General features: G+C 37.0%; 1 protein-coding gene across 7 annotated transcripts in view; it reads left to right on the top strand.

Moving 5' to 3' along the window:
- MAP3K13 (mitogen-activated protein kinase kinase kinase 13) overlaps positions 1-22,975 on the top strand; it is a 177,307-nt gene that overhangs the window by 118,391 nt on the left and 35,941 nt on the right. For 6 of the 7 annotated variants that reach the window (XR_008683638.2, XM_055408803.2, XM_088838443.1 and 3 more), the window contains 6 exons: positions 983-1,542; positions 11,927-12,110; positions 17,014-17,205; positions 20,183-20,341; positions 22,009-22,167; positions 22,742-22,850. Coding sequence is in view for 6 of the 7 variants with exons in the window: in XM_055408803.2 (XP_055264778.2) it covers positions 1,068-1,542; positions 11,927-12,110; positions 17,014-17,205; positions 20,183-20,341; positions 22,009-22,167; positions 22,742-22,850 (1,278 nt within the window). In the remaining variant the exon portion in view is untranslated. Of the gene's footprint in view, positions 1-982; positions 1,543-11,926; positions 12,111-17,013; positions 17,206-20,182; positions 20,342-22,008; positions 22,168-22,741; positions 22,851-22,975 lie in introns of those variants that run through there. The other variant, XM_088838453.1, reaches the window with a different exon arrangement.

The raw sequence follows: 22,975 nt of genomic DNA, 5'->3' as shown, positions 1-22,975 counted from the left end.
TCTGCCACTTACTCAGTGTGTAGCCTTAGAAGTTTCTGACTTCTCCAAAATGAAAATGACACTATCAGAAAGATAATGTTGCTGGTGCTGGCTTGTGTACCAGTTTGTAAGAGCCAGTTGTCAAATATTTAGTAACTGCAGGCAGGTCATTAAGCTAGTTACAAGCCTGAAACCTGACTTGGTGGGAGTATTTATACCAGGGAAATTAGCAAATACTACTTATCCGATTACTGGTTTTTTATTCTGGAGAGTAGATGGCTCAGACAACAAGCATTTACATCTGACGGTTTTTGGGGGGCTGAGACAACCAAGACTGAGGCACTTGCACATTGAGTAGTCCGGTGAGGGCCTGCTTCCTGCTTCATAGACGGCCGTCTTCTCACTATGTTCTCACGTGGCGGCAGAAGCAAGGGAGTTCTCCAGGGTCTTTTTCATAAGGCAGTAACCCCATTCATGAAGGCTCCACTGTCATGACCTAATCACCTCCCAAAGGCCCCCCCTGCCAAGTAACATCACAAATGAGTTTCACCATGTAAGTAGAGCGAGGGGAACACAGACATTCACCCTACAGAAGTATGTTGATCCAGAATGCTTAGAATATCTTGAAAAACACAACGTAAATCCCTCCCAAATCTAACCACCTAGAATTAACAGCTATTCTTTGGATGTATCCTTCCAGTCATTTTTTTCTTATACATGTGTTTGTGTATCTTTTTAAATAATAACAATTCTAAAAGGCTTATGTTGTATATATTGTTCTGACCTATTTTTTATATTAATAGGTCGTGAACATTTTCTCATGTTAGTAAGTACTCTTCTGAAACATGATTTTTAACTGCTGTACAGTATTCCATTATGTGGATCAACACCACTATTTAACCAATCCCCTTTGCTTCAGCATTTTTATTTTTATAATCAGAAGTGTAGTAGCGTGACTGACTAAAGACAGTGTGATCTCACATCCTCCTCCTATTTTCCCCAGGTTCTGAAGCCCCCTCTTACATCGGAACTCTTCTGTAATGATCCTCTGAGTGTCATCTCAGGACCTCGGGCACACTCATGGCACGATGGCCAACCCTCAGGAGCACCTGAGCTGCTCCTCTTCGCCGCGTTTACCTTTGAGTGAAAACAAAACCTTCAATGGACTACAAGATGACTTCGCACCTATGGGAAGCCGTGTTTCCCCCAAGCTTCTCAAGGACCAGCAGGAAAAGGGCGTGGTGCAAACTGAGCTAGCTGAGGACACAAACAGCCTCATCACCACAACAGTGTTGACAAGCGTAAGTGAGGATTCCAGGGACCAGTTTGAGAACAGCGTTCTTCAGCTAAGGGAACAAGATGAATCGGAGCTGGCCATGTCTCATGGGAACAGCAGCAATGTGGATGGAGAGGGCACAGGTGGAACCGAAGACATCAAGATTCAGTTCAGCAGGTCGGGCAGCGGCAGTGGCGGGTTTCTTGAAGGACTATTTGGATGCTTAAGGCCTGTATGGAATATCATTGGGAAGGCATATTCCACCGATTACAAATTGCAGCAGCAAGGTAAGCAAGATACTTCCTGTGTAAACATACCACCACCATTAACTGGGTAACCTTTGATAAACTAAAGACCTAGAGCCAGAAGAATACACCAGATCACTCTCCTGTAGACCTTCTGAATGGAACGGAGTGACATAAACGGTTGGTCTTTTTTGGTTGAAGCCCATCTTTTGTGGTTATCCAGTGATGTCCGGAGTAGAGTATATATAAGACAATTCATGACATTGTGAGGAAGAAAATGTTAGAGCTCCTGTTCCTTTTAACTCAGCATTTTAAATTTCTATTCTCATGCATGTTTTCACATGTATATTTAGTATTTTAATAAAGTTGTCCAGATACATAATTTGTAAATAAATCACATAGTAGGCACATATTCCAAATTTTTTATTAACAGTTTTTTACAGTCAGAAAGTTTGATGGTCACTGAACTAATTCAAAACCAGACAGAAGTGGCATGGTATTGCCTCCAAAGATTGCAGGACTGCCTTAGTTAATAGCAAAAAGGAATATTTTAAATTTTATAGTCAAGCTCAGAAAACTCATGTTTTGAGAAAAGAACAAAATATCTAACCATCCTTGAGAAACATTTTTATTTCTAGATCCCACAGCTTTTTAAAAAGTAAAATTTTAACTCCCATCATTGTGTAACATGTATATTCATATATTCCAATTCAAGCCTTACTCTTTTTGAAGTAAAGAGAACACATGGCACTGGTGTTCTTTATAACTTTATTTATATGCTTGAAACAATTTTTCCTGAGAATAAAAGTAAGATATATATAGAAAATTTTGAACATGCAAGAAGTTCCCCCAAAAAAGTTAAAATAATCTATGATTCCCCAATCTGAAAATAACCAATGTTAGTGTTTTGGCACATATATTATGTTAGCCTATATACCTGTGTGTATGTATGCTTTAAAAAAGTCATACTGTTCGGTAACACCTTTTTATTTCATATTGTGACCCCTTCCCATACCATGAAATATACCTTTCAGCATCATTTTTAATGGCTGCATAATATTAAATTGTGTGAACATGTACAATTTAGTACTTATAAATAAGTAATCCTCTGTTTTTTTCCCTTTGGATGAGAACTCAGGGTTTACTCTTTTAACAACGCTCAAATATAACATAAGCATTGTTAATTGTATTTATCAAGTTGTACATTACATACCCTTGATCTTATAACTGGAAGTTTGAACCTTTTGACTGCCTTCATCCAATTCCCCCTCTCCCGCTCTCACCTCTGGTAACCACAAAACTGATCTCTCTTCCTGTGAGTTTGTTTCTTTTTGAGGTATAATTGACCTACAGCGCTATATTAGTTCCTGGTACACATCATAGTGATTTTACAAATGGCAACCCACTTCAATATTCTTGCCTGGAAAATTCCATGTACAGAGGCATCTGGCTGGCTGCTGTCCATGGGGTCTTGAAGAGTCAGACATAACTGAGCACACATGCACTATGTGTTTCAGCATGGTCACCGTGATAAGTGTCTGTCACCACACAGAGATATTACATCATTATTGACTGCATTCCCCACACTATACGTTTCACACCTATGACTCATTTATTTTGCACTAAAAGTTTGTCCCTCTTAATCTCCCTCCCTCACCTATTACTCCCCTGCCCCTTCTTCCTTCCTGTGACAACCATCTGTTTCTTCTCTGTATCCATGACTCTGTTTCTGTTTTGCTGTGTTTGTTCATTTGTTTCACTTTTTAGATTACGCATTTAAGTGAAATCATATAGTATTTGTCTTTCTCCATCTGACTGATTTCACTTGGCATAGGGCCCTTTCAGTTCAGTTCAGTTCAGTCTCTCAGTCTTGTCCGACTCTCCACGACCCCATGAATCACAGCACGCCAGGCCTCCCTGTCCATCACCAACTCCCGGAGTTCACTCAAACTCATGTCCACAGAGTCAGTGATGCCATCCAGCCATCTCATTCTCTCTTGTCCCCTTCTCCTCCCGCCCCCAACCTTTCCCAGCATCAGAGTCTTTTCCAGTGAGTCAGCTCGTCGCATGAGGTGGCCAAAGTATTGCAGTTTCAGCTTTAGCATCAGTCCTTCCAATGAACACCCAGGATTGATCTCCTTTAGAATGCACTGGTTGGATCTCCTCTATCCAAATGGCAAGATTTCATTCTTTTTTATGGCTGGGTAATATTCTGGTGTGTGTGTGTGTGTACGTTTTTATATATATATATTTATATATACACCACATCTTTTTTTTATATTTTCATCTACTCATGGACACTTAGATTGCTTCCAAATCTTGTATATTGTAAATAATGTTGCTATTAACGTAAGGGTGCATGTATCTTTTCTAAAGAGTGGGGTATTTGAGGGGTTTGTTTTTTAATTTTTAATATAATTTTAAAAGGATGCTTTCCATTTACAGTTATTACAGAATATTGGTCATATTCACCATATTGTACATTACATCCTTGAGCCTATCTTATACCCAGAAGTTTGTACCTCCTATTTTTGCACCCCTATACTGCTCCCTCCCTCCCTCTCCACTGGTAGCCCCTGGTTTGTTCGCTGTATCTGTGAGTCTGCTTCTTTTTAGTTACATTCATTTGTTTTCTGTGCTTTTTAGAGCCCAAAATATAAGTGATATCATATAGTATTTGTCTTACCCTATCTGACATATTTCACTTTAGCATAACATCCTCCATGTCCATCCATGTTGCTGCATATGGCATAATTTTGTTCTTTTTATGGCTGAGTAGTATTCCATTGTGTCGTATATGTATGTGTGTGTGTATATATACATGTCAAGTTGTATGCACTGTTTGTATATGGTGGATGTTAATCCTTTAACAGGCATATCATTTGCAAATATTTTCTCCCATTCAGTAGGTTGTCTTTTTGTTTTGTCAATGGTTTGGCTTTGCTCTGTGAAAGCTTTTAAGTTTAATTAGGTCCCACTTGTTTATTTTGGCTTTTATTTCCTTTACTTTAGGGTCCCCCCCAAAAATATTGCTGCAGTTTATGCCAAAGAGTGTTCTGCATGACATTACATTCCTCTAGGAATTTTATAGTCTCTGGTCTTACATTTAGGTCTCTAAAGAGTGTTTTTGTTTTCTTTAGATAAATATCCAGGAGTGGAGTTGTTGGGTCATATGGTAATTCTATATATAGTTCTATTTTTAGTTTTTTGAGGTATCTCCATACTGTTTCCCGTAATGGCTGCACCAAATTGCATTCCCATCGACAGTACACAAAGGCTCCCTTTTCTCTACTCCTGGCCAACCCTTGATGATTAGTTGAGCATCTTTTCATGTGCCTGTTGGCCATTTATATGTGTTCTTTGGCTAAATATCTATTCAGCTATCTATTTATCCTCTGCCCATTTTTTAATCAGATTTTCTTTTTTATGCTGTTTTGAGTTCTTTGTACATTTTGGATATTAACCCCTTATCAGAATAGTGTTTACAAATATGATCTCCCATTCAGTAGCTGCCATTTCATTTTATTGTTTCCTTCACTGTGTAAAAGCTTTTTAGTCTGATATAGTCCCATTTGCTTATTTTTGCTTTTGTTACTCTTGCCTGAGAAGACATATTAAAAAAAACATTACTAAGATTGATGTGAAAGAACGTACTGCCAATGTTTTCTTCCAGAACTTTTATGGTTTCATAGATCTTACATTTAGGTCTTTAATCCATGTAGCTGTCCAATTTTCCCAACACCATATATTGAAGAGGCTGTCTTTTCCCCATTGTATATTCTTGCCTCCTTTCTTGTAGACTGATACAAGTATGGTTTCATTTCTGGGCTCTCTGTGCTGTTCCACTGATATCTGTGCCAGTACTATACTGCTTTGATTCCTATAGCTTTGTCTTACAGTTGGAAATCAGGGTGCATGATACCTCCAGCTTTGTTCTTCTTTCTCAAGATAGTTTTGGATATTTGTTATATTTTGTGTTTCCATACAAATTTTAGGATTATTTGTTCTAGTTCTATGAAGAATCCATGGGTATTTTGACAGGAATTGCACTGAATCTCTAGACTTCCTTGGGTAGTATGGTCATTTTAACATTATTAATTCTTCCAATTCATGAGCATGGTATATCTTTCCATCTATGTGTGTTGTCTTCAGTGTCTTTCATCAGTGTCTTATCGTTTTCAGAGTACATGTCTTTTACCTCCTCAGATTTATTCCTAATATTTTATTTGTTTTGATGCAATTTTGATGTAATTGCATCAAATTATTTTCTTAATTTCCTTTTCTAATTGTTGATTGTTAGAGTATAGAAATGTAACATATTTCTGTATATTAATTTTGTATCCTGAAACTTTTCCAAATTCATTGGTAACTTCTACTGCAATCTTCTCATTTGACAATTTGTTTACTATTTTCAGTGGTTATAAGCCATGCTGCAATGAATATAGCATTGAAACATATATATTACCATATGTAAAATTAGATAGCCAGTTGAAATTTACTGTATGATGCAGGGAGTTCAAATCTGGTGCTCTGTGACAACGTAAATGGGTAAGATGCGGTGGGAGATGGGAGGGAGACCCAAGAGGGAGAGGACATATGTATACTTGTGGCTGATTCATGCTGATATATGGCAGAAACCAACACAGTATTGTAAAGTAATTATCCTCCAATTAAAAATGAAAAAAAAATTAAGTCTACAAATAACAAATGCTAGAGAGGGTGTGAAGAAAAGGGAACACTCCTACACAGCTGGTGGGAACATAATTTGGTACAGCCACTGTGGAAAACAGTATGGAGATTCCTCAAGAAACTAAAAATAGAATTACCGTATAACCCAGCAATTCTACTTCTGGGCAAAACTATAATTCAAAAACATACATGCACCCCTGTGTTCATAGCAGTACTATTCACAATAGCCAAGACATGGAAACAACCTAAATGTCCATCAACAGAATAATGGGTTAAGATGTGGTACATATATACCGTGGAATACTACTCACTCATTAAAAAAATGAAATAATGCCAATGCAATATTACTCAGTCATAAAAAAGAACAAAACGCCATTTGCAGCAGCATGGATGCAAGTAGAGATTATCATGCTAAGTGAAGTAAGTCAGAAAGAGAAAGACAAATACCATATGATATCACCTTTATGTGAAATCTAAAATATGGCATAAATGAACCTATCAACAAAACAGAAACAGACTCACAGACACACAGAACAGACTTGTGGTTGCCACGGAGGGGGTTGTAGGGAGGGATGAGCTGGAAATTTGGGGTTAGTAGTTGTAAACTATGACATATATCAATAGAATGGATAAGCAACAAGGTTCTACTGTATAGCACAGGGAGCTACATTCAATTTCCTGGGATAAACTATAATGGGAAAGAATATGAAAAAGATTGTGTGTATGTATATATATATATATATATATATATATATACACACACACACATATAAAACTGAATCATTTTGCTGTACTGCAGGAATCAACATTATAAATCAACTCTACATTCAAAAAAAATTGACTCTGAAATGCTTTCTTTTAAACTGATACCAGGCTCCTCATCTATACCCGCTCTCCATAGGTATATTGGGGTTTACCTGTAAATCTGTCAATTCCTAATATGCATTCCAGGATTTGTCAACCATAGCATTCTTTCTCAGTCCATAGATGGTGTCTGTCTTTCTCTCTCTTTCATACACACTCCTTACCTTGCACATTCTACCCTCTTGTTACCTCTATTATCTTAAGGTTTCAAGAAAATTAAAAAGCTGTTCTTTGTCACATGGAGATTTGGGATTCCTATATAAAACAGTATTATTGTTTTAAAATTTGGGAATAATACAAATACATACAAGTATTAGTTGCTCAGTCGTATCCGACTCTGTGTGACCCCATGGACTATAGCCCACTAGGCTCCTCTATCCATGGAATTCCCCAGGCAAGAATACTGGAGTGTGTTGCCAAAATTGGGAATAAAGACAAACCCAAAGAGGAAAATAAAAGTCACTTGTCATCCCACAGCCCAGAGATAACCACCCTTAATTTATTATTTTTCAGAAGTTCCTTCTCTGCTTAGACACAAAACCTACTAATATCTGCTTATGTGATAAACTCATTTGATTTTTAGGGTCATAACTTGTCCAGTCTAATAAGTATTTTGGTGGAAATGTGGAGATCTCAGGATCCAAATGCAACATTGAGGTTCAGACTCAGAAAGAAGGCTAACAGACACATCCTATGTCTGTACAGTCGTGTCTGACTCTTTGCGACCCCGGGGACTGTAGCCCACCAGGCTTCTCCATCCATGGGATTCTCCAGGCAAGAATACTGAAGTGGGTTGCCATTTCCTTCTCCAGAGGATCTTCCCGACCCAAGGATCAAACCTGGGTCTCCCACATTGTAGGCAGACACTTTACTGTCTGAACCACCATGCAATGTAGCTAAATAAATTAATTAATTAAAAAAAGAATAGGCTTAAAATTAAAAAAGAATAGGCATTTCAGGCAGACACTTTAACCTCTGAGTCACCAAGAAAGCCATGTCTGTTAAAGGAGCCTTTAAAAATTTTTTATTGTTATATAACCTTGTAGGTAGAAGCAAATGGCAACCTACTCCAATGTTCTTGCCTGGAAAATCCCATAGATGGAGGAGCATGGTAGGCTACAATCCATGGGGTCGCAAAGAGTCCAATACGTCATGCATTGGAGAAGGAAATGGCAACCCTCTAGTGTTCTTGCCTGGAGAATCCCAGGGACGGAAGAGCCTGGTGGGCTACCGTCTATGGTGTCACACAGACTCGGTCACGACTGAAGCTACTTAGCAGCAGCAGCAGCATATAACCTTGTATTTAATTTTTCTTTTAATTGATTGTGTGACCTTCAGAAAGGCTTATTTCAGGAACAAATAAGAAACATTCTTGATCAGTTTAAACTTATAAGGTTACAGCAGCTGCCCAGATCTTCAGCATATGACAGGATATCCTACTGTGAGCAGGTGTTGCTGTGGGTTGTACAACAGATTCACCAGCCTAAGTGTATTTTTTTTCTTATCAGCTCCAGGATCAGGGAGCTGATCTTTAATCCTGGATTACAGTCAACCAAAAGCTAGTAGTACATGTAACAGATGTGTCCCTGCATTTGGTATAATGAGGAAATTTCACTCGATTAAAAAAGTTTTAATGATATCTTCATCTCCCATTTATTATATTGGTGGTTAAGTGCAAGTCAGGTAGTATGTAGAATTGAAATATTTTAATGCCAAATAGTTCCCAGTCTCAGAACAAGTATTGTTATAGACTTGTCTAGATAAACAAAGGAGAACTTATATGTTAAAGTGAGTGGGCTTGTGGCTTTTTCTCAGCCCTAGGAATCATGATGGGTATTGGAATTAAGATTGTAGTCATAGTGATGAATCAGAGAGAAGATAAAAGCTGGGGAAGAGTACCATTGGGACAGATATAAAAGCAGTGGAAAGTCTGGGACTAGCCCTGGAGGGAGCCCAGCCAGTTTCCAGCATAATGAGGTTAGTTATCTTGCTTCTCAGTGATGTAGACCCCCAGTTTGTATGTTCTTGTTGCTGACATTCTTTTTGCTGCTATTTTCCTGTTCCTTGGCTCCCTACTTAGTATTGATCAGGACATTGGAATTGGACAGAGAGAATAAAATGCCGTGAATCAGTTTTCCTTCTGGGAATCAGCTCTAGTAGAAACAATTGACAGAAAGGTGGTTGAAGTATTACTTTACACTCTGTGTTCCTGAATTACCAATGCTGTCCCCTTTATTTTTCCATGGATAATTAAGATTCGGTTGAGCATAGATGAATTAACACCGGTTTGAGGCTACTGTTGGTCAAGAAAATTTTTATTATTTATCATAAATTCAACCTTTGATATTTGAGTGCCAAATATTGTTTCATGTATATTTCTTTTATTTTATAGTTGAAGTATAGTTAATTTACAATATTATGTTAGTTTCAGGTGTACAATAGTGATTCAGTATTTTTATATATTTCTTCTATTTAAAGTTGTTATAAAATATTGGCTATATTCCTTGTGCTGTACAATATATCCTTGTAGCTTATTTACTTTATACATAGTAGTTTGTGCCACTTAATCCCATACCCATATCCAGCTCCTCCCTCCTATCATTTGTATTTTATTTATTTCTTATTTTATAAAAATACCAAATAATAGGAACTATTTATAAAATATATAGTAAGTTACAATGTAAACATTATAAAATGATGTGAAAAGAAAGGATTATTTAACAAATTTTTTAAAATCACTAAATAACAATATGAAAAAATTAGTTTGCACTAGTTCTCACATCCTGCAACAAATTAAGCTTCAGATGCAAAGGTTAAGCTTAAAAAATCAACTATAGATCACTCTTAGAAGATAGATTAGACAGTGGAAGAAATCACAAAACAAATTACAGGCAACTATGAAAGTATTTTGTTTAAAACATGAAGTTAAAAGAAAAATGCTTTTGTAAGAAGTCTCTTCATATGTATCAGATAGAAAGTTCCTTCAAGTTTATGAGAACTGCAAACCCAAGTAAATAAATGGACAAGGGGTAAATCTGATAATTCGTTCAAGGAAGATGTATTAAACAAATGTGGAAAAAACATTCTACATCACTGGCAATTAAAATAATGCACACTTATAAAACACTATTTCATACCTAATTAAATTAGCACCAAAAAATAATTGGCAATAGTCATTGCTGGCAAAGTTGTAGTAAAAGAGACTCATGCTTTACTAATGTCAGCAAAAACTAGCAAAATTCTTTTGGATAGCAATTTGGAATGTATACCAAGAACCAGGAAATTATACTCTTTAAGGATTGAATTTGAGGAATAATATAAAGAAAGAAAGAAGTATCAAATTTAAACTAGCAAACAAAAAAATAGAGACACTTAAGTACTATGAAAGGTAAGAGGATACAGTAAACAGCTGTTAATCTTATAAATAAAAACTGTAAATAGATGGGGAATACATAATACATGAAAAAATAGAAAAAATTGTACATCACATACACTCTTACATAGCTATATGCATATAAACAAAGACTAAAAGAAGATGAAAACAGAATATGGGTTGGGATTTCAGATAAAATATATGCTTTTCTGTTTCTTTCTAGTATTTTCTAATGTTGTCTAGTACTTAACAGTAAATAGAGATTGAGTAAATGGAGAAAAACAGCTTAAGATTATCTAATTTTAGTAATTATATATTAAAAATTAGAGTAACCTGAATTTTTATAGATTTATTTGGAAAAATATTGCCCAATTATGCTCTTACTCAAAATCCAGTGCTAGTACTTAACCCCCAGAATGGTCAGAATGACACTGTGTTCAGTTCTTTACTGGACCACTAATGAGTAACCCTTTCAGTATACCTGGGTCCCATGTGTGCCACACGAATAAGCCTATGTGGATGAAAACTCTTAGATGCCATAAAGATAACTTAAAGCAGTCAAGACTGTAGCTTACTGTTTCCACCCAAATTTTATTTGGTATTGCTTGTTCCTTTGGTGGTTTCATATTTGTGAGCTATTTGTGTTTTAGAGAGGTGTTTTTGTAGAGATCTATTCAATTTCAGTAGAGCAGAAACCTTTCATGCTGGTCATACCAGAAGAATGGGACAAATGCCCATGCTATTAATCTCCCTCACTGCAATTTTTTCTGCACTATGTAGTATTATATTTGGAAGGTCATGTTTTAACCTTTGTAACAAGAAAACACATTTTATTAAGAATCTATGGAATTTCTTTTCTCTTGAAGTAGAGAAAACTAGAAAAGAGAGAAATGTAGTTCCCGTCCACTCTTTCTGCTTTTGCTTCATCAGCCTTGTAGGATTGTTGTAAGAATTAAACATATGACAGACCTAAAACACTCTGGCATATAGTAAGTACTAAATAAAAGGTAAATACTAATTTAATTGTTATACATCATTAGGTCCTCAGGAGAGTATCACTGAAAATGCATTCAACAAAGATTAATTGAGCAGCTGCACTAGAAATTCAGAGAGGAATAAAGTAAAACTTGTAATGGGTAATGAGGTGGGGATAATGACGTAGAGACGGATAGGTGAACTGACTGAACCTGCAAGCTTCAAGTGAGGAGGTGGGGCTGTGGGAATGTCAGGATATGGTTTGTTTGGAGGCAATTATATTGGAGATTTCCCATCTGCAGGATTTCACTGGTTAAAAATCTATACAAACTAATCCATGTGAATATCTCTATGATATCAAGACCCACAGAAAAGTTCCATCTTTTAGCAAGTTAACAGGTGAGAGACAAAAGTTGAGGTCCTTCTGGGTGATGGTGACATTGGTCCCTGCAGAGTGGCCTTGTGGAGTGGCCCCTGAGCAGATCCCAGGGTCTCTTTATGCTTGTTTCTCACTTGTGTGCCTAGATACTTGGGAAGTGCCATTTGAGGAGATCTCAGAGCTACAGTGGCTGGGTAGTGGAGCCCAGGGAGCTGTCTTCTTGGGCAAGTTCCGAGCGGAGGAAGTGGCCATCAAGAAAGTGAGAGAACAGAATGAGACGGATATCAAGCATTTGAGGAAGTTGAAGCACCCTAACATCATCGCTTTCAAGTAGGTCAAGGCTTTTTTTTTTTTTTTTTTAAAGAAATAGATTTTCTTTCCTTCAGTACATACATGTAAGTTCCTGACTTAAAAGACAAGTTAAGAATACTCTACAGACTTAGCAATGTGCTTGGTGCTTTGGGAGGATACCAAGGAACTATTATATTAGAGTCATGTTTTTGAGAATTTGATAGTCTAATAGCTCTTTTTGCCAGAACACACAGTGCGTGGAAGGGAGGCAGATACATGGGACAGAGAGGAAGAAGGTGAACTCCTGCCCTGCAGTCAGATCTGCTGAATCAATGCAGTTTATCAATAGCATAACAGAGGCCTCTTCAAGATAACCTGAACACCTTCAGATTCAATTAAGAAAACAAAGCTAGCATCTGAAGTGATCAGAGAACAATTAGTTCCTTGTAAATAGAAGTGTATTTTATTAGTTTCTATTAGTGTCTTTTCTGAAATATTAACTTGCAGTTAACAGGTACCTTCAGAATATTTCTCCCTGCCTCAAGTTTTGCCAGATTCCTTTTCAAGGAATGCCAAAACTGGCTTTCTAAATCTAATAATAGAATTCATGATTATAGTAAGTCAAATGATATATTTACTTCACAAAGTGGTTGTTTTCAAGAGAGTGTGAACATATCTTTCTAGTTTAGACCCTTATTTTCATAATGTTGACAGGGATCCTCAGAGGTCAGTTTGTGGAAGGCATCAGATTTGGTAGTGCCAAGAGAATATGTGTTTTATGGGCTTCCCTTGTGGCTCAGCTAGTAAAGAATTTGCCTGCAATGCAGGAGACCTGGGTTCGTTCCCTGGGTTGGGAAGATCCCCTGGAGAAGGGAAAGGCTACCCACTCCAGTATTCTGGCCTGAAGAATTCCATGGACTGTATAGTCCATGGGGTCGCAAAGAGTCGGACACGACTGAGTAACTTTCACTTCACTTTACTTCACTTTCAAGAGGATATGTGTAATCTCTTCTGCCTGCACCTTTCCCCTGATCTCATTCTCTTACCAGCGTTGAAAATTTTGTCCTAGGCTTGAACAAATGAATGATGTGCAGCTTAAGAGTAAGAAAGGTGAAGAATGGGAAAGAAAACCTTTAGGAAGAATGAAAGATTAGAAACTGGAACCTCTTGGTATATTTTTATATAGTATATATTGAGTTTATATATAGGAAAATAATATGACCAATGAGGCTATAGCTAAGACTAACTTACAAATTCCCCTTCCCTAACCTAGGAGGGACTTCTTCCAGCCCCCCAAGAGGGATCCTTTCCTTAAGAAAACTCTCCTTATAAAGTTAAACATGTCATGCAACAATTTCTAATTGAAATCGTATCCCCAAAGCAAGGAATAAAAATCTTGGGTACAGGTTTTGTAAAATGGATTTAGATGTGTGTTAAGGTTGAATTTTCATTCCCAAACAACACCCCTATGGAAAGGGAAAGAAGTGTGAAAAGAAAAGAAGCTGTATCAACTGGGATACTAAATGGAGTCTTTGGATTCATTTCCTTGTAGAAGGAACATCCCTGCAGAGGACATGGAGAGAACTTCAGTTGCTGTAGTGATTCTATTATTGGTTGCCCTAGGAGGGCCAGGAGGATGTGAGACTAAAACAAAATACTATAGAGAGCAATTATAATCCTTCCCGAGATTATAAGTTTCACAAGACAATGGGTGGATTGTTTTTAAGCAGACAGACTGTCAGAAACTCCCTTCTTTCCTTCGTTTTACTTCACTGAGAGGATTGTCATTACAGCATGGTATACCCTCGTAAGTGGAAGGAAGAGCCTTTTACTTAACTAAATTTTAAGCTTAAATCACTGGGTTTGAGACATAGAATATTCTATGGATAAGCATGACTTTTTGGCCTCCCGAAGTGAACTAGGCTGTGAGTCTCAGGCCTGAGGGCTTTCTAGCAGGACGTCGTGGATAACTAAAGGTAGAAATGTGTCCTCAGAAGGCGAGTGTGAGAAGCTGGATTTTTTTCTTCTTTTCTTTTGTTTCTTCCTTTTTACTCAGAGTCTTTTCCCCACCTTACCCTCTGACTCTCCTACCTGCATGTGCAGTTTTCAGCATTGTGGATAAGCATTGCTTTATTGGTGTCCACCTCTTTAGGCTGAAGATGCTTGAAAGGTCTTTACCTCTACATGGGAAACAATAGTGAGACTGTGTCCCTGGCCCATTACACCAGGCTCCTGAGGCATTGTGCAGTGTTGTGTTTGCAGCCATCTGTGCCATTGTTTTGCCTGGCCAGTGAATCACTCAGGAGTGTCTGGAAGATATGAAAACATGATTAGATGTTAGTACGTCTCTCTGGATACTGATTCCTGTGCTTTCAGCTTCTTTTGAAGTTAGTAAAAACCATGCACAGAAGGGGAGTGCAAGAAAAGAATACGATATTCTCTTTTTCTTTTAATTTTTTAAGCAATCTTTTAAGAAAACCCAACCTGCCTGTTCCTAATGGAATTGGGTGCCAAAGCGAAAAAAGGTAGCAATTAGACATGATTATAAAGCTGTTATATATAGCTACTAAGAAGCCTTGTCATAGTACAGGGCTGATGGAGTGATTGCTTCTCATTTGTCAGTCAAGAAAGACGAAAAGTATATAGAGTATCACTGTTAGACAATGTTTGTCTGACAAGCTAAACATAGTTGAATAGGATGCTGAGTAGTTTCAAACAAATATTTGCTTTGTTATTCTTAAGCACATTACATTATGTCTGCCCTTACTCATCATTTCTCTGTAGTAAAAAACTAAATTGTCTATTTGTAGTTGCTATATACTTATGCTCCACTGAGGTTTCCTGAAAATCAAATAGCAGAAACTTGAAAAAAGTTTTTTCTTTAAAAATCAAGATGGCCCACCATCTTCTTTGGTGGGCCAGTGGTTAAGAATCCGCCTGCCAATGCAGGGAACACGGGTTCAGTCTCTGGTCGGGGAAGATCCCACACGTCATGGGGCAACTAAGCCTATGCACCACACTACTGAGCCTGCGCTCTAGAACTCGTGCTCTGCAACGAGAGAAACTGCACTGCAAAGAAGCACCCGCTCACAGCAACTAGAGAAAGCCCAAATGCAACAACGAAGATCCAGTGCAGCCAAAAATAATAATTTTTTTAATCAAGAATTCTGGGGGGCTTAGAAAATGATAGGAAAGTAATAGAAATAGCTTTGTGGCATTTGACAGGCACATCAAGGCAGGGAAAATGAGAACTAATTATACTTCTTCATATCCTGCCATTGTTTTAAGACTTTCACAAGCCACTGCTTCTAAATTCCTTTACCACTTATGGCAGCCTAAGAGATAGGACATGAATTGGTAGCTGGTTGAGGACTTTAGCTGGGAGTCTTGTAGGTAGAATAACGATATTCTTTTGGAGGAGGGCATACGTATCATTAAGAGATAAGACACAGAGAATTGCTCATAGTAATTTTTTTTTATCTTATTTTCAGAACAAAACTGTGAAGTAAAGTTAATATGATTTTCCCACTTTTATAAGATAACAGTATTAATATAAGAATCCCCAACATGCTTGTCTATACAGACTTTAACAAACTTTAAGAAAGGAGGCCGTGTAGTGTAGTGAGTGGAAAGCACATGGCCTTTGAAGTTAGACTGGATTCAAATCTGAGCTCTGCCATGTATTGGCTGTGTGATTTAGTCAGTTCTCCTCTCTAAGCCTTAACCTGTGGAAATGGAAAAGATAGTATCTATCACACAATGATTTGGGGCAGATTAAACAAGGCAGTTAACTAACACGTAAGCATGCCTGACACATAGTAGATTCTTTTGTGTTGTTATGCTTCCTCCTACCCCTTGCTTCTGCACCTGTTTGTGCAAAGGCTTTATCAGCAAAAAAAGTTTGGGTGAAGTAAGAAATTTTTGTCAAGAACTTGCTGTGAACTTCTAAGCCACATGGTAGAAAGAAAAGACCTTGAAGACCTTTTCCTTCAAGGAGCTGATAGTCTGTAGAGGGAGAGAAAAATAGTATGTAAAAACTTAATTGTAGCATAGGAAATTAGAGAAGAGAAAGATTGTTTAGGCTGGAATAATCAGGCAAGTCTTCATAGAAGATGTAGGAATTAATGAAAATAGAGGCTGCATAGGTGTATAATAGAATGTGTGACATTATTTTTATTTATTATAAGTATCTGAAATGTTTTTCAGATACTTATAATACAGAAAATTGATTCTTTTTGTATTCAGTCTAATTATCTTAAATTTGAGTAATTTAAAATTCAACAAATTTAATGGTAAAAATAGAAATATTTTACTTGAATTCTCTCTGTACATTATATATAAAACTTCCATTTAATTTTTAAGGGAAGATACTTAAATTATTCTTAATCTAAAAGAACAGTGTCCAGCCTACACAAGTCTCAGAGAAAGAGACTTTGTTTTAGAATGACATGGTCCCACAGAAAAAGCACCGATACAGTATAGCATATAGATACCTGAGGGCTTCCCAGGTGGCACAGCAGTAAAGAATCCACCTGCAATGCAGGAGACACAGGTTCAGTCCCTGAATCAGGAATACCCCTTGGAGAAGGAAATGGCAACCCACTCCAGTGTCTTGCCTGAGAAATCCCATGGACAGAGGAGCCTGGCAGGCTTCAGCCCATGGGGTTGCAAAAGAGTTGGATATAACGTAGCAACTAAACAACAATAGATATCTGAAGTGAACAAAACAAACTAAAATTGTCTATGTGCTAACAAAGAAACATATAGACTACAGGGACTTAAATGGTAATTTAAGAATCGGGATATATATGCATTTTACAAATAATTTGGATGGAAAGCCTGTCTTTATTAAATTTATTAAATATTTTCAAAGTATAAATATGTGTACATGTATGTTTATGTGATCTGTGTATTCATGTATATGTCTGTGTTTTCTTGAAAGGGGTGTTTGTACTCAGGCCCCATGTTACTGTATCATCATGGAATACTGTGCCCATGGACAACTCTATGAGGTTTTGCGAGCTGGCAGGAAAATCACACCTCGATTGCTAGTAGACTGGTCCACGGGAATCGCAAGTGGAATGAATTATTTGCACCTTCATAAAATTATTCATCGTGATCTCAAATCACCTAAGTGAGTTCTGGAGCTAACTTTTCAGTCATTTTAATTTATTGTTTTGAAATATGGAATTTTATCAATCATAATGAAGCTTTTAGACTATTTTCAGTTCACTTTAAATAAGCAGAGTGGATATCTCCATTTGTGTATTTTGGAGATTACTATTAACCTCCTTACTTACCTATATGGCAGATATGTCCAGGCATCTGCATTGTTTTCCCTTTTTGTTGCTTTGTAATTGTACAACTATGAAACAAAATTCATTATTAACCAAAGAATTCACTTTCCATCATCTCAGATAATGAATGTCAGACTTTCCCACTGGGAGACTTGTTGACTTGTTTTCTTAGTGTGTTTCCCCCAGAAAACCAATTTTCCAAAACCGAGTTTCAGAAATATATACAACAGAATAAAAATGGATTAAAAAATAAACCAGAGGCCAAGAGAAAGTAAAAACATTAACTAAAGCACATGAGTTTGAGGGAACTCCAGGAGTTGGTGATGGACAGGGAGGCCGGGCGTGCTGTGACTCATGGGGTTGCAAAGAGTAGGACACGACTGAGCGACTGAACTGAACTGAGCTGAACTGAAAACTTGTCCACAAAATGTATGCCATAAGTTTCTGTACAGTCACTACAAGTGGATTACGAATTTGGCTTTGAGCTTCCTAGAATCTAAGCAAAGAGGTAAACAAGTAAAGTTCCACAGTGTCCATTAAACAATATAAATTGATTATTTAAGAGAAGCAGAGCTATTTCTAGTAATCTTTGTTTTCAGAATGACTCTTTGGTTCCCAATAACCACTTTAAGAGGAATGCTTATTCAAGTTACCCAAAGTGCATGAAGAAAGGAAAGAAATTGATTAAATAGTACATTTCAATGTGGCTCCTATTTTTATAATTATTTTCATTATTTTCCATCACATTTTTCTTTAGAGAAGCAGAAAAGAATCTTTTCCCAAAACATTTTTGCATAGGGCTTTCATGATTTACAACATTTAAAAATACTTATCATATCTGCTTTAATTTTGGCAGAACAATGTATGGAAGAGATGTAATAAGTATCATTATTCTTAATTTATGTAAGATAATCTAGAGCTCAGAGCCCAAAGTCATGGAGGTAGTACTTGAACCCAGAACTTAGACCATAGACTGCTGCATCCTCTCGTCCTGATCAGATGAGGGATTCACAGTGAGTCCTGCCCCTCCTCCATGGAATACGAATCTGTCCTTGATTATCAACTGCAAAGCAGCTCTGATTTATCACTGTTGTTCTCAACGATGTTTATTACAGTCCTTAGCTCACTAAAAACCTTCTCCTTGCTTTCCTTACACAAAAACTTTATTATCGTGTTCATTCCTTCTGTTCACATTTTTAACACAATCTGTTGTTTCTGTCCTCCACTGCATACATATAAATCACACATGATACCTTGCTGAAGACCTCTTTGAATGGCCTCCGTCTTAATCAGCTTGTTCTCCTTAAGAATTATTTTAGGGAATTCTCTGGCAATTCAGTGGTTAGGACTCAGCACTTTCACTGCTGTGGCCCAGGTTCAAGCTGCATAGATTGCCACCCCCCCCCCCAAAAAAAGACTTATTGTTCAAATTATTTCCCTGTATCATTAAGCCTCTGAACCCATAACTCCTTAACATTCTAATGGTCTAAACAGGTTATTTCAAGTGAATTCAGGCAGTGTGTAAGGGTGCTAGCACTCTGGATTTGACTGGTACTAAATTATACTCTGAGGCTAACAAAAGTAGTTTGCCCCAGGTCACATCCCAGATCACTATTATAACAAGTAAAATACAAATTATATAAGTAAAAATTATTTAAATAGCAAATTATAACAAGTAAAATATTCTACACATGACTTATGTAGAATCTGAGCTTAAATTTATTCCTGCTTTTCCTTAGCAACGTTAACAGAATCCCAGCATACTTACTAGCCTTTTATATTAATGAATCCTGTGTGTCATGGTTCCATGCATGATTTTAGTTGGCCATTATTTAAACAGTGTTTTAAAAGATGTGTTTTTCCCATTGGGTTGTCTGAGACTGGCAAGGATGAGAATCAATGTCTTTTGAGATGGGTGCTTTACATAGCTTATCTCATTTAATTCAAATGAAAATTTTATGAGACCATTAATTACAGACTCATAATGCCTTATCCCGGAGAAGGCAATGGCAACCCACTCCAGTACTCTTGCCTGGAAAATCCCATGGACGGAGGAGCCTAGAAGGTTGCAGTCCATGGGGTCGCTGAGGGTTGGACATGACTGAGTGACTTCACTTTCACTTTTCACTTTCATGCATTGGAGAAGGAAATGGCAACCCACTCCAGTGTTCTTGCCTGGAGAATCCCAGGGACGGTGGAGCCTGGTGGGCTGCCATCTGTGGGGTCGCACAGAGTCAGACATGACTGAAGCGCCTTAGCAGCAGCAGCAGCAATGCCTTATCCAAAACTCCTGAAGTCAGATGATTTCAAAAAGGTAACATAGGGCATTACATTACACCCCCAACAAAGTCTGGGGCAACACCCTATAATCATACACATTCATAAATCCATGCCAAAGCCTTTGAGAGTCACACAAAGTGGGATAAGTAAATTGAGTTTGCTTTATACATATGAGAAAATATTTATAAACCATTTTCAGAGATGTTTGAATTGTGAATAAGATACTGTGACCTGAATTGTCTCCATCTTACAGAGGAGAAAACTGGCTTAGAAGAATTAAGTAATTGGCAAAGGTCACACAGTTAGCAAGTGGTGGAGGCAGGATAAAACCAGGTGTAGCAAGCCCAGTATGCTGTGCTGCTCACAAGTATAAATGATGCTGCTCCTGGTGGGTAGCTAAGGCTCCAGTAGTACTGGAACTAGAGAGCTGAACTCTGCAACGTAGGAGGCAGCAAACAAAATCTTCAGTTGCCAGTTAGTCATGATTTTCATTAGTACTAATGATCTGAATCCTTTCTTTATTTCTTTTTAAAGTGTTTTAGTGACTCACACAGATGCAGTAAAAATTTCAGATTTTGGTACATCTAAGGAGCTCAGTGATAAGAGTACCAAGATGTCCTTTGCTGGCACTGTCGCCTGGATGGCACCAGAAGTGATTCGGAATGAACCTGTCTCTGAAAAAGTTGATATATGGTGAGTGGTGCCATCTGTCCCAACCAGAAAGCCTATTAGCTTTCACCCTATTAGTGCTTCCTCTTTCAACACTTCTACTCACCCAAAATACTCTTTAGTATTACTCAGTTCTAGTTGATTTCAGTCTTATGTAACCCAAGGTACTACCCATTGTGATGACACTTGGTTACAAGGATTGGGAGAGGAGGAATTGGGGTGAGTATCCACTCAGTAAATCATCAGTTTGGGGGGTCCATCAAGAGAATATGCTGAACTTTCTGGAAAACTAAAAGTTTACTTCAAATAGCCATTTAGTATAAAAGTCTTTCTGAAATATACTACATAATTCTTTCCTTCTTGAATAAAACATGGTAAACGAAGTTTACTTATTCTCAGACATCATCAGGTGTATTAGTGATGTACTTTGTTGTGATACAGTTATATGCTTTGAGGTATACAGGGCTATTTGCCCTTTTATTAAACAGTCCTGATAGACTGTGCTTTTTGGAGGGGGCAGGAAGAGGTATTCGTCTATATTTTCTTTTCCTCTGAGGTTCCAAATCTCTGTTATTAACAGTATATTTTCCTGTAGTTGCTTTTCTTCCATTCTTAAAATTGGCAACTAGTAACTTTTAGACTTAAAACCAAAATAATAGCCTATATTAAAACTGGCTATAATTTTAAAGTAAATAAGATAAAATAGAAATGTGAGATCATTTGTAATTTGGATAATTATTACCGAAGTGTCCTCATTAGGGATTACATCAATTTGTATTCCCAACAGAAATGTATAAGAGAGTTTTTTTCAGGCTCACCAACAAAATGTGTTCCACTTTGGGATCTTCTGCCAACCATATAGGTAAAAAAAAATGGTGTCTTAGGTGCAGTTTTAATTTGCATATCTCTTATAAATAAGATTGTACTTTTTTTCATATATTTACACACCCATTTGTAATTTCTTATTTACACACTAATCCTTTACTAAATTTTCTGATATTTTATTCTTATCAACTTATAAGAGTATTTTATATATTAAGTAAATTATCCTTCTGTGTATATGAATTACAGATACTTTCCACTTTTGTTGTTTTACTTATGTTAGAGGGTTTTTCCATGTCAAGATTTTCTTTTAAGCAATTTGATTTATCAGTCTCTCCTGTTATGACTTCTGGATTTCTTAATTAGAAAAGCTTTCACTACTCTGAGATTTTTTTAAAATTTCCATATGTTCTTTGAGAATTTTTAGGATTTCATTTCTCACATTTAAATCTTTGATGCATTTGGAATTTATCTTAGTGTAAGATAAAGTGTAGATTTAATTTTTTCCCCAGTTGTCCCAACAGTATTTATTGAATAACCAATTTTTCCCTACTGGTTTAAGATGTAACTTCCATCATATACTCAATTCCTATATGTATTTGGTCTATTTCTAGATTTCTGTTCCTTTCCATTAGCCTAGCTGATTATTCATCACCACTGTTAATTTCTGAACCTTTGTAGTATGTTTTAATATCTGGTAATATTTGTTACCCTTCATTAATTTTCTTTTTCAGAGTTTTCCTGGCTGTTTCTATTTTTTCTATAGCAATATTAGAGTTTTATGTGTTTGATTGTAAATTACTAAATAACTAAAATACAAATCAGTCTTTCAGAAATGTCTTCTGTGCTTGTTCCTGGGGCTACTATAGGTCTTTTGGAGTGGTGCTTTGGGAGCTGCTCACAGGGGAGATTCCGTACAAAGATGTAGACTCTTCAGCCATTATTTGGGGGGTTGGAAGCAATAGCCTACACCTTCCAGTTCCTTCCACTTGCCCTGATGGATTCAAAATCCTTATGAAGCAGACATGGTAAGAAATATGTTTCTCCCAATATCCTCTTCTACCTTCTTAATCAAAGCCATATTTAAAACTTCTCTAAACCATATTTAAACCAGCAGGAATGTCTCTAACACATATTTGGAATGAATAACCTTACTTTGTGTAAAGTCTAGGAGCCTTGGAATTTGAGAACTTTGGATTCACAGACTAGTTCTACCCTTTTCTATCTGTGTAATTTGGGGCATGTCATCGAAGTAGCAGTTTTCTCACTTGTGAAATGGGGATAGTATGATTAATTAAAATTATAAATAAAGAATTTGGTCTGATATCTTGAAGCAGTAGGCCTTAGTAAATGATAGCTATCACCGCTTTGCCAGTTCTCAGGGATCATTATTATCAAACAGATTCTAGAGATTTCTAGTTCATCATTAGAGGCATCTCATCAATTACATTTTCCTTTTGTTCTTCGGTACATCAAAACTGCCTGAGATATAGCCACACATGGAGTCAGAAATGTTTTTTTTTTTTGTAAAGTAGAATAAAATCTTTATCCTGGATACAACTTCTGAAATGCACAAATTATTTTTTTTTTTTTAACTTTTAGGCAGAGTAAACCTCGCAATCGACCTTCTTTTCGGCAGACACTGATGCATTTGGACATCGCATCTGCAGATGTACTTGCCACCCCACAAGAAACTTACTTCAAGTCTCAGGTAAGTCTGGAAACTTCCAGGTCCTGCTAAATAGACAGGGAACTCTCAATGAGAAGGAGTAGTTCCTAGAAGAGGGCATTCTCATTCTTAGAACAATTACATAACTTGACTCATTGTGCAACAAT

Source organism: Moschus berezovskii, chromosome 1 (genome assembly GCF_049115385.1).
Source record: "Moschus berezovskii isolate FMDL1 chromosome 1, NW_MosBer_1.0, whole genome shotgun sequence".
Lineage (NCBI taxonomy): Eukaryota > Metazoa > Chordata > Mammalia > Artiodactyla > Moschidae > Moschus > Moschus berezovskii.
This window is presented reverse-complemented; position numbering and strand designations above follow the sequence as displayed.